Source organism: Etheostoma cragini, chromosome 4 (genome assembly GCF_013103735.1).
Source record: "Etheostoma cragini isolate CJK2018 chromosome 4, CSU_Ecrag_1.0, whole genome shotgun sequence".
NCBI classification, from domain to species: domain Eukaryota; kingdom Metazoa; phylum Chordata; class Actinopteri; order Perciformes; family Percidae; genus Etheostoma; species Etheostoma cragini.
The window spans coordinates 6,701,180-6,712,634 of record NC_048410.1 but is presented as its reverse complement, the minus strand read 5'-3'; the positions used below and the strand labels follow the sequence as shown (position 1 = coordinate 6,712,634).

The 11,455-nt window shown below is 41.0% G+C and overlaps 3 protein-coding genes across 7 annotated transcripts in view; 2 read left to right on the top strand and 1 right to left on the bottom strand.

The window, feature by feature from the left end:
* Positions 1-1,501, top strand: part of LOC117942745 (6-phosphofructo-2-kinase/fructose-2,6-bisphosphatase 4-like) — a 16,322-nt gene extending 14,821 nt beyond the window's left edge. For both annotated transcript variants that reach the window (XM_034868376.1, XM_034868374.1), the window contains exon 14: positions 922-1,501. In XM_034868376.1, coding sequence (XP_034724267.1) covers positions 922-981 — 60 coding nt within the window. In that variant the 3' untranslated portion in view covers positions 982-1,501. The remainder of the gene's footprint in view (positions 1-921) is intronic.
* Positions 1,502-2,916: 1,415 nt separating this feature from the next.
* On the bottom strand, positions 2,917-6,060 carry arpc4l (actin related protein 2/3 complex, subunit 4, like). The gene is made up of 6 exons (XM_034868410.1): positions 5,874-6,060; positions 5,016-5,134; positions 4,056-4,167; positions 3,863-3,958; positions 3,377-3,547; positions 2,917-3,249 (listed from the first exon to the last, which is right to left on the bottom strand). Exons 1-6 carry the CDS (start codon positions 5,874-5,876, stop codon positions 3,244-3,246), a joined length of 507 nt encoding a protein of 168 aa, XP_034724301.1. The 5' UTR covers positions 5,877-6,060; the 3' UTR covers positions 2,917-3,243.
* Positions 6,061-6,305: 245 nt separating this feature from the next.
* On the top strand, positions 6,306-11,158 carry tada3l (transcriptional adaptor 3 (NGG1 homolog, yeast)-like). Of its 4 annotated transcripts, none has more exons than XM_034868389.1 (9): positions 6,306-6,514; positions 6,882-7,137; positions 7,302-7,549; positions 7,670-7,775; positions 7,925-8,060; positions 8,166-8,269; positions 8,438-8,544; positions 9,411-9,602; positions 10,404-11,158. In XM_034868389.1, exons 2-9 carry the CDS (start codon positions 6,928-6,930, stop codon positions 10,594-10,596), a joined length of 1,296 nt encoding a protein of 431 aa, XP_034724280.1. In that variant the 5' UTR covers positions 6,306-6,514; positions 6,882-6,927; the 3' UTR covers positions 10,597-11,158. The 4 variants fall into 4 exon arrangements, with proteins under 4 accessions (XP_034724280.1, XP_034724279.1, XP_034724282.1 ...); XM_034868388.1 differs by having other exon boundaries at positions 6,383-6,514; positions 6,888-7,137; positions 10,404-11,157; XM_034868390.1 differs by lacking the exon at positions 6,306-6,514 and adding an exon at positions 6,564-6,666 and having other exon boundaries at positions 6,888-7,137.
* Positions 11,159-11,455: the final 297 nt, after the last annotated feature.

Sequence of the window (11,455 nt, the reverse complement as noted above, 5' to 3'; positions counted from 1 at the left end):
TCTTTAATATCTGAAGTTAAGCTCTTTGGTTATGTGCTTTACTCTGAAGTTATATCTTAAGCTATAATACATCTAGCCTGAGCTGGATATTACTTACTCTTACTACTTCAAGATCAAAAGTGACCAACTACTTCCTTTTTATTTGTGCTATCAACAGATCAGGTGTTCAGTGCAGTGCCCTTCCTGCTTACTCTGCTGTTCAAACTGTAGCCTCCCATTTCCCCATTCATTCATATGCACAGACTCCACTGTGGTGCACGAGAAAGAGACTATTCATCAGCCTGAACAAAACACTCACTGTGTCACACACATTTTTTTCTGCCTCGATTTAGTGACAAAATGTGTTATTTATTATGCTGATATGCACAGCTGATAATACCAAGCTTTTGTTGAAAGGCTGTTAATTTTTGTAAATAAAAGATGGTCTTGCAATGCCGAAACTAAGGTAAAGTTTACCGAGACACCACGTACACAGAATGATCTACATAACATCATGAAAAATAATGCATAATACATAACTTAATGAAAAATAATGCATAATTCAAGAGGCAAAAAATGCCACCATGGGTCAGTTGATGTTGATGGCAGTATCTTAGCTATGAAATTGGTTTTAATAATCTCATTACAAAAATGTATCTTTGAATACAATTTTAAAAGGAACCTATAGAATCCAGCAGTTTCAAAATAGGTCAAGTCATTTGTGATCAAACTGTAGCTGTATATTCAAGAAGAATACAACGTTTCTAATATGGCAAACTGTCTTGAAAGCCATGTCATAAAGAGAACACGGTGTTAATTATCGCAAGTACAAAAACAACAGGGATAAACCTTGTTTGATGTATGGTAATAACATTGCAACTTTGTTGTGTAATCCAGATTTTATTCAAAAGGCATCTGACGCTAAATCGTTCCTCTTTCCAGAATGTGAACATCCATCGTACAACTCGAGACGCCCTGCAGACCGTCCCTCCTCACCTCTGACTGCGGTTGGACCTCTCGTTCTCTCGTTCCCCTTTGACGGACTCTCGTGGTCGTTTCACTTTCCCAGTCCGCACAACCTGTTCACAGTGGTGCCCATCCGGGTGATGATGTGCCTCCGTCTTGTCCTTCAACACCTCTGTAACCCTTATGTTCCTCTTTTCTTTCTTTTTTTGTTATTTGATGGAGCTCAACCTAAACATGTTATGTTTGAGCATCAGTGTTCATAGCTGGTCCAGATTATTTATCAAACTGTTGCACAGAGGTTATTAAAAACTTGAGCTCACAGCAGATTCTTATTCCCATTTGTTACTATATTCAGTCTGGTTACAGTGTGTTGATATTGTGCAGCAGTAGAATTACCACTCAACAACTTTAAAGTATTTACCATGTGGCTTCATCAGTTATCTTTCTACTACTAATGTTGTGCAATCACTGTAATGAGACTTTAGCAATTAAGTGCAATTTGAAGGTTACAAACCTACACGGAAAACAATACCCTAAAGCTTACTATTTTGACTATGTGGTGATTCAATGAATGAATGAATGAATGGATGAATGGACTGGGCAATGGCTGGTGATTCTACACAGACCTTCAATAAAATTAGAACTTGCTTGTGAAGAATGCATTCTAGCACACAAGGTATTGGAAATGCAAAAATACAATATTAGTACGAAGCGGTTGGTAAGTCATGACATCAAAATGTACATCCCGGCTTCACTTTAATGAAGATGTTACTGTTATTGAGTTTAATTGTTACTAGGGCTGCAATGATATATTGGATCATTTTTTAATGACTTGCCAGTACTTTCTCAAATATTCGATTGATTTTTAAGTCTATAAGAAGTCAGAAAAGAATGCATGGGCATCACAAAGCAAGTTGACATATTCACCAATATTGTTTTGTCTTACCAACTGCTTTAAACCCAAAGTCATCCAGTATATTATCTCCAGCAAATACTTCCACTTGAAAAGCTAGAAGCAGTGAATCATTACAACAACAAAAAACTTAGATGATAATTTTCTGTTGATGAACCAATTGTTTTAGCTGCTATTTTGTGAGAACATGTGGAGGGTGCCGGTGAGATGGATAGGCCGAGTAATAACGGGACTGGTCCAATCAGATGGTGCCAGCTGATGGAGGGTCAATCTTCTGTCTCTATCACACGTGGGTTCCCTGAGATGAGGAACTGGTGGAGCATGAGGAAGTGGAGGCTGTACAATCAGAATCAAACAGGGGAACTGGCATGGTGTAAATAGTTGATCATAAGCAGGAAGTGTCTTCATTTGGGACTTGATCTAGTATCTGTGTTTATCTAGGCATTTTCTTAAATCATAATTATGCCACATAGTTTCTCTTTTAAATTATCAAAGTGGGAAAATTAATAATGAAAACAAGGATTAGCATTTTTGTAAAGGTAGAGCTTGAGAACAGTATGGTACCAGAAGTCCCATAACCCCAGCAGTTGTGTTAAACATGCACTACAAACAAGTTTTCAGTGAATTACTGTATGACCTTCTGTCCATGCAAGAACAGTACAGTACAGTACAACTAAAATGGTTCACGCACAGCATGAAGGTATTACTTCCCCTTCCTTAAATAACACAGTAACTGTGTATAAGGTGAGATGTGGCCAAAACGCTGACTAAAACCAACTTCCTCAGAAGCAGAACATAGACATTTCTAAATGTAAATACAGCAGCAGCACAAATGCTCCCCATGAATGACACTGAAGTTATGGGCGAATACCAACATTGGAAACAACTGAGTTTTATTATTTTCATACATGTGTTTTGGTGGCTTGCTTACAGACAGATCTCGGTCCATGTTCCTGATGAAACGCCACACAGACCACTTTGCACAAATGTGTTTCCTGAACAGAGATGTTTTGAAGACAAATTTGAAACGACAATGACAGAACACGCAGACTCCTACACAAAATACAAAAACCTGGCTGTTTTATTTGCAACAACACATTCTCGATGCCCCTGTATTCATGGCTATCAACTTGATTAATACTTTAAGGACCCGCCTTTGTTTGGGGATTTGTTCTAAATGGCTGAAAATGAAACTGGTAAATATTTCATTATATACAGTCATTGATATTCAAGAGTACAGGGAAATACTTGAGAAAGGTGCAAAGGGTGTCATCGCCGGATTAGTCATGGTCTTCTCATCTCCTTGCTGATTGGCTGCTTACTCCACTCTTGTGCCAATTGGCCCTTGGAGCCTTTTAAAAGATTGCGTGGGACCAACACCGTCATCAGAACTGTGAAACGAAGAAGTCAAATTATTTTCCATGTAAGCATTTGTCTGTAATATGCAGAAAAAAAGAAAAGAAAAAAAAACTACAATAGCCAAATTTTAGCCGTAAAACCAGAGCGCAAATCTCTTACGTTCTTAAGGAATTCCTCGGCGACGATACGGGCCCTGGCATTAACGGACAGTTTCATCTCGCTGATCTCTTTGTCGATCTCCTCCATGAAGTGGATGACAAAGTCCACCAGCTTGTGTTTGTACATCTGCTCTGTGTGGAAGTTGGTGATCAAGAAACTTATATCGTATCCCTGAAATCACAGTGCAAAGGAGGAAATGAGAAAGAAGCGAGTCAGAAAGACTGGTCAACACGTTGGGAGTTTGACGAGATATACTTGTGTAATTGCAATCAAGGGAATATACGTTGTAAATAATGAGGTATTTTACCGTATGTTTGGACATAGTTTCTACAACATGTGCATGAAGAGCCCTATGCTTTTTGCCATTAAAAAAGTTCACACTTTTCCTCTTTTGTTTTGTTTCCTTCCTGTATATTGATTCATTTTTTAGTTGAATTTCTTTAATTCTAGTGTACAAAATCTATTCTTTCTCTTTCGGGTTCTTACCTCTACTGGTTTCCTCCTCAGAATGAAGAAGTTCTCTGCTCTCATCATCATGAAGCGCATGAACTTGTGGCAAAGGATCTTCTCAATCTCATCAGCCTGCAGTGAGGAAGTTTAATGCTGTTAGACTGTGAAAGAAAACGAGCAAATGTGTACAGCTCCATAACCAAAAACAGTCCTGCTGTTTTTAAATCACCTGTTTGACAGCAATGCTGACTCTGACAGAGTTGATGGATCCTTCAATGAGAACCCTCTCCTTGTCATTACGGCTGATCACCACAGGCTGAAGCAGCAGCTCCTTACTGCTCCTGTGATCACAGCACAATCCATCCATTACAGATACAAACTTGTAAATGATTGTGTTTCCTACATACTAAAAGTCAACATTGTGCTTGAGACCCTACATGGCTCTAAATAGAACCATCGAAGTTAAAGTGACTAAAAAACTCTTAGTCTTCTCATTGTGTTGGGAAGACACTCGCTAACAGGCTGCAGCAAGTCCCTGCTGCCCAATTTTACAGCCTTGCCGATGCTTGTGTCCTTTTTTCCCCTCCTAGATTTTCTTATGCAAGTTTGCACAAGTCTAGACTTGTGTGACAGCGGCAGAGCGCTTAAAGAAGTATTTTACTGCTGGATAGAGGGTCTTTTTTTATAAAACCAGGCTGTCTATAGAGTACGGTGCAAAAAATAGTTTTTAATTAGTGCTAAATGACAAAAGGAAAACGATTATATACGGTCCCGTTTTGCTCAAAATGTAGAGAAACCCTACAACTACCAGAATGCATTGCGCCACCACAGACCAATGAGGGGGAAACTGCAAAGAGAAAGAGGGGCGGCTATTTCTCTTGATCTGCTTCTATACTCTTTGAGTCTGTATGCAGAACATGTAGTTCAAGCAACAGCCCTGGGGCCAGCAGAAAGAACTCCAAGTGATGTGTTTTGAGTCAAGCGCTTACTTGGATTTTTATCAGCTGGCCTGAGAGTAGGGAGATCTGGGCACTGGTAACATGGAGGGAAGTTCAACTTAAGTACATAAATTGGTTGACTAACGGAAAAGTTTGCTTTTAAGGGCAGAATACATAGGAGGAGAGCTTGCAGAGCAGGGGGACAACCAGTGAGACTGCTAACTCCAAACACATGCCTTTACTACACATACCTGACCTCCACCTCAGGCTTGTTGTGTCGCTCCACCACCTGAGAGGAGAAGTTCTCCAGACAGAGGGCTGCCTGCAAAGTGGCCCTCACAGCGTTTAAGTAGGGGCGCAGAGTCGCTGTCTGAGGAGAAATGGTATAAAATCAACGCCTGGGTGGGTCCCACTGCAGATAAGATCTTGTTAGACGATGCATTTCTTATTTAGATCTGGGTACATGTGCAAACTGGACCTCCCAGTCTAGTGAGGAGGACTCGACCAGCAGGGTCAGCTTGTGAAGTCATGTTTGAGCAAGAACCACAAAAACAACAAAAAATGAGCTGTATGCATTGTCTCCCTGCAACCCTTCCACCCCACTTACAGTATTCCACATTTATATTTTGGTGATACAACAACTATATAACAGTCATTCTCGAAATAAAAACATACATGATATTCAGTATGAAACTAGCCATAAGTGATTTCGCTTGCAGTCACGTCGGTGGATGGGTGACTGACATAGCTGAGCGTTCACATTATTAACGTCCCTCCACAGAACTCCGTATAATGTTATGACGAACATAAAACGTAAACGTTACACGACTTTGCCACCGTCTACTGACAACGCTTTGGGAGAGCTAATGTTAACAGTCATAACGATGAGAAAAGGAGGCGAAAGGAAAAGACAGCTCAGCTCAGTCACTTTAGTTTCTGCAACCGTTTCAGGGATGCCCGTCCTCTCGTTTCACAGTAGCCAACCAGAAATCCCGTCGGTGAGAAACACGAAGCTAGCTAGCAAATATCGCCTTCAGCGTAGCCACAATTAGCGGAGAACATTAACCAAATAATGAAATATAAAGATACATTTAGTGTAAGACACTTACCATTTTTGTGCTGTGAAAGACGGAAGTTCCTCAGCCACGCCTGGGACTCCTCTTCCGTAAATCCTACATCGTTTAGTACAAATGGGGTGCGCTAGGTTTTATTTAGCTCTTCTCTGAAGAGACGGATTTCTCAAAAAAACAGAAAAGATCCCGCTTGCCCTTCTAACTCCGCCCTGGTGGACTATATTTTCTGTAAAACGAGCATACCCTACGATGCGTCCATTCCGGTCTGTGAACAGGGGCCATTTACCTCAGCGATCATTAGTTGACACGTATTTCGACCATCTGTTCTTCAATGAAATGTGTTAATTAATAACGTTTTTACCTACAAATGACCCAGTATAAAGCTGAATGGCATTTTTAGGGGTAATCTAATTTGCATGCATCATGACCCAAAATGGTTTGTTCCGATGATACCATTCCAGCACTAGACTCATGCATTCACAAATGCTGAAGTTTATTTTGATAGATGGATATGAAAATACTTCTACAGTTGTATTGTCGTAATGTTTTGAAATTTTAATTTTGTTCTTAAAATTGTTATTTTTTTATCGAAAATAGGCCATCATTTAATTTGAATGTATTCTACACCCCTCTCTAATCCCAATGGTTTTTTCCATCATGGACACCATTCACTGACGGTAAATATCCAAATATCGCTGTTCTTAAACATTGATCAAAGATATACACTCGTGTTTTGGGCTAGTATCATTCAAGTCTTGTGATTAATACACCCCTTCATGTAAAATGTCCGTGTGCAAAATCTTGAAATCATAGCGACCTTTGTTAAAATGTGAGAGTAATTTAAGCAGTGTGGGCCCAGCGCGCTCGCGTTGTGTGAAGCAGACCTGTGTGTAACGATATGTGTATTTGGGTGAAGGCGTGCGTGCTTGAGTGTGTGTTTAATGCGCGTGTACGTGATAGAAAGACACAGACAAACTGAACCACAGCTGACAACCACTGTGCGCGTCTCATCTTCTTGTATCATCCAGGCTGTCCATCTTCTAGTATCAGTTTATTCAGACACTGCCAGGTCTCTGCCACACACCGCATCATGAGCGAGTTGAAGGACTGCCCCCCACTGAAATATTACGACTTTAAGCCCGTCGAGCATGTCAAGGTGTGTCCCCGCTACACTGCTGTCCTCGGCCGCTCAGAGGACGATGGGATCGGCATTGAGGAGCTGGACACCCTGCAGCTGGAGCTGGAGACGCTCCTGTCCTCAGCCAGCCGCCGCCTCCGAGCCCTGGAGGAGCAGAGACAGGTAGGTGAAAGTTAGGACCTCCCCTTCTTTGTGGTATGTGGTTTTCATCCGAATTCAGTTTCCTGTGACCTAGAATCCCAAATGAAGACACCAAAACTCACACTGTTGACACCGCCTGTCTTGTTGGTTACAATTTGTAACTCCCCTTCTTTGCTGCCGCTCAGATCCTAACAGACTGGCAGGACAAGAAGGGAGACAAGCGCTTTCTGAAGCTGGGAAAAGACCCAGACCCAGCTGCCTCTTCTCGCCACAAACCAAAGAAGCAGAAGTTGGATGGAAAAGGTGGTCACGCACCTGGTCCAGGTCCTGGCAGACCCAAATCCAAAAATCTGCTGCCTAAAGTCCAAGAGTATGAATTTACTGACGATCCACAAGACATTCCCCGCACTCCTAAAAATGATGCACCCAACAGGTCAGTTGTTTTGTATTTTATATTTGCTTTGCCTTAGTGTTTTGCCACAGACTTTGTTCAAGCTTATTAGCGAGGCTAGTCTCAAACAAGTTTGCTGTAGTAAGAATTTCTTAATTTCAGATTTTGGGCATCAGTCGAGCCATATTGTGCTGATATCACAAATGAAGAGATACGACTGCTAGAAGAGCTTCTGAAACCCCCGGAGGATGAGGCTGAGTATTTCAAAGTATGACATGAAAAGCCATGTACTGTTGTTACGTTATATACCTAAATTCACTCGAGGCATGGCCAAACATCTGTGTGTTTTCATTGTGTTAAGTAAAAGTATTATTTTAGATATGCGTTGAGCTTTGGTGCTGTGTGTGTAAACTGTAGATTCCAGCTCTGGGGAAACACTACTCCCAGCGGTGGGCTCAGGAGGATCTGCTGGAGGAGCAGAGGGAAGGAGCACGAGCCAACGATAAGAAAAAGAGCCTCATGGGAGGGCCGCTGTCTGAGCTGGATGCAAAAGGTGAGGGAGCAGCCTGTGCCTGGGATGACTGCCCTTGGTGTTACTGTAGTTACTGAACAAGCATGTATACACCTTAATACTCATCTTCATGCTCAACTGCTGTAGATGTGGACTCCCTGTTGAAAAAGTCAGAGTCCCAACATGAATCTCCAGAAGACGGATGTCCCTTTGGTCCTCTCACACAGCGTCTGCTCCAGGCCCTTGTAGAGGTCAGTATGCTGCGATCAATAATGTACACTGGTAAAACCTCCAATAATGCATGGTACCTTTTATTAAAAAGAAAAGACTGATTAGTGGGATATGGCTTCTGAAATACTCATGTTTAAATGTTGTGAAAACACTGAAACATCACCATCCTTTTGCTGCTTTTCTTCCAGGAGAACATTATATCCCCCATGGAGGATTCTCCTATACCCGACATTTCAGGGAAGGATGCTAGTGATGGCGCTGGGACTTCTCCTCGAAGCCAAGGAAAAGCTTTTAGGTATTTGAGAAACACCTATTTTGTGATTGTGATTTGATTCCAATTCACCGATTTCGATTCCGATTTCTGATTTGATTCAATAACAATTTGATTAGGGATATTTCAAAACCAATTTTGCTTGAATATTAAAGAGATTCTACAATTGTACAAAGTTCGTTTTTTTAGCCTTGTGCCTTATTAAAATGATTCATGTTGACATTGGGGAACTGACCCCAAGGCAGTTGCATTAATGTACTTTTTATTTAACATGAACACACTACAGGGGTCAACACAATAAAGTACAATTCTATGGCCTCTACAGTCAGTGAGTATTAAGTGATACAGTAGTTGGTACCAATGGACTCCTTAGGTCTTCTAGTTTCATATGATACAGACATAGATTGATTCTGGAGTTTCTGAATTGATATCGGATCATTTAAAAAAATTGATTTTAATCAGTCAACCGACTGATTTTTTAAAATATATACCCAGTCCTGGTTGGCAGACATGTTCACTCACACGTTAAATTCACACACCGACCCCAACAGCTGATGTAGGATTGTAAACACATGTTCAACCAAGACTGCAATCATGGGTTAATCCCAGGTCTTTGTCTTTTACAACACCCAGGTCTGCAGCTGTACATATCCCAAACAGAGCTGTGCCACACACACAGCTGTGTGTAATAGTATATGTATGTTGTCACACGTATACCCTGGGGACGCTGCTTGTCTGAATGCAACTGCTTGGCCACAGTACTGTATATTGGTTGGGAGTGTGGTTTATTCTAGTCCTGTGTGTGATTATTTTAAGTATCAGGTCATCCTGAACTGTGTACTCTACTCTATGCAACACTTCTCATATCTTCGGTCTTCGCCCCCCTCCAGTGTTCCTCACACACGCTCGTTGGAGGCTCGTATCAAAGAGGAGCTGGTGGCTCAAGGGCTGCTGGACTCTGAGGAACGACCTGGACCGGGAGGAGACTCTGAGGACGAGGTCTTGGCAGAGCTGCAGAAGAGACAAGCAGAGCTCAAAGCCCTGAGTGCTCACAACAGAGCTCGTAAGCAGGAGCTGCTCCGGTGAGGAAACACGCCAACAATGGATATACACTCATATAATAATAATACGCTGTATTTAAAAGATACTTTTGTAAAAATCAAAATAACTTTAGAGATCTTTATTGTAAAGGGTTTTAACAAGGCTTTCTATGCTTGTTCAATGAACCATAAACAATTAATGAACGTGCTGTTGAACAGTCAAAAAGACAATAATCAGGCGATTAAGGTCACAGTTAAAAGAAAATTAGGGAAGTAAAGAAACCTTTCTACTGACTCTGAAAAACACCAAAAGAAAGGCGCCCAGGGTTTCTGCTAACCTGTGTGAACGTGCCTTAGGCATGATGCAAGGAGGCATGAGGACAGTAGATGTGGCCAGGGCAATAGGCCTGCATTACAATGTCCCTACTGTGAGACGCTTAAGACAGCGCTACAGGGAGATAGGAAGTACAGCTGATCATCCTAGCAGTGGCAGACCATGTGTAACGACACCTGCATAGGGTCGGTACATCTGAATATCACACCTGTGGACAGCTACAGGATGGCAAGAACAACGCAAGAATCTTTATGGTGCAGTACATGAGGAGGAGATGCACTGCAGTCCTTAATGCAACCGGTGGCCACACCACATACTGAGGGCTACTTTTGATTTTTCAGTTTACGTCTTAGTTGTTAAATCATTTAATGTTCATGCAAATATTTGCATATGTTAAGTTGGCTTAAAATATAAAAGCAGTTAAAAGTTACCATCAAGTAAACTGTACATCAAGTGAAGTCTGATCCGTGATAAGCTGTTGACACTGACTTTTGAATTTGCTGCTGCAGGTTGGCGAGAGAGGAGATGCGCAAGCAGGAGCTGAGGCAGAGAGTCAGGGTGTCTGACAATGAGGTCATGGAGGGATTTCGGCGAATCATGGCAGCCAGGCAGAAGAAACGCACCCCAACCAAGAAGGAGAAGGACCAGGCCTGGAAAGCTCTGAAGGAGAGGGAAAGCATCCTCAAGTTACTGGATGGATAGAGGAAGAAACCGTTTGTGTCTGGTTTTTATCCAGGAAAAATGTTGAAAGAAGAATCTTTTCACCACAGATTGACAAAGATAGTTGCTGTGACAACAGTATTTATGATGATGTATGATACAGTTTACTATTCTTTGTTAGTTTTTATGTTATATACAGCAGAATGCTCATTTGATCAGTAACATTAAGGATGCATCAGGGACCTCTCCTCCTTTTGTTGAATTGTTTCCATTGTCAGCTGAGTTTTTATGTTGCTTTTTCTTTTTACCATTGTAATGCTATGAAAACAATACAATTATTGTTTTAATAAATCAGTACCGCCATTTTTGTATGTGTGTAAAATACACAGTTCAGAGGAGATGCATCATTACATGCCGAATAATGGATGTTTTTTTTGAATGGCCGTTGATATTTTTTGTGTGATTTATAGTAAAAGTAGATATCTAAAATTCCCTCTGTAAAAACCTTTGACTCTAATATGTGAACCAAATGAAATGTGGCTCTATCCAGTGTTCCGATTTATGTTCTAGAAATGTATGCAAACTAGTGCATATTTAATAAAACAATGTCTCATTTGCATATTTAAAAAAACTCATAATATTAGTGTGTGTGTATATAGGATACGAACAAGCATGGAGACCATTTCTCTCAAATGGTAGCAATAAGGCAAACTGAGCCAAATGCCTAAGTTTTAGCCAGAAGTTGAAGTAGCTCTGCTATGTATTTGCATCAGAATAATGTGTGCTGATATTACAGAAATAATATTACAACAATAAGTGGGAGCATCTTGAGTGGGAAACCAAAGGCAACTGCTGTGAGCTACAGTATTTTTTACTTTTTGGTTTGTTTACAAATTATTGT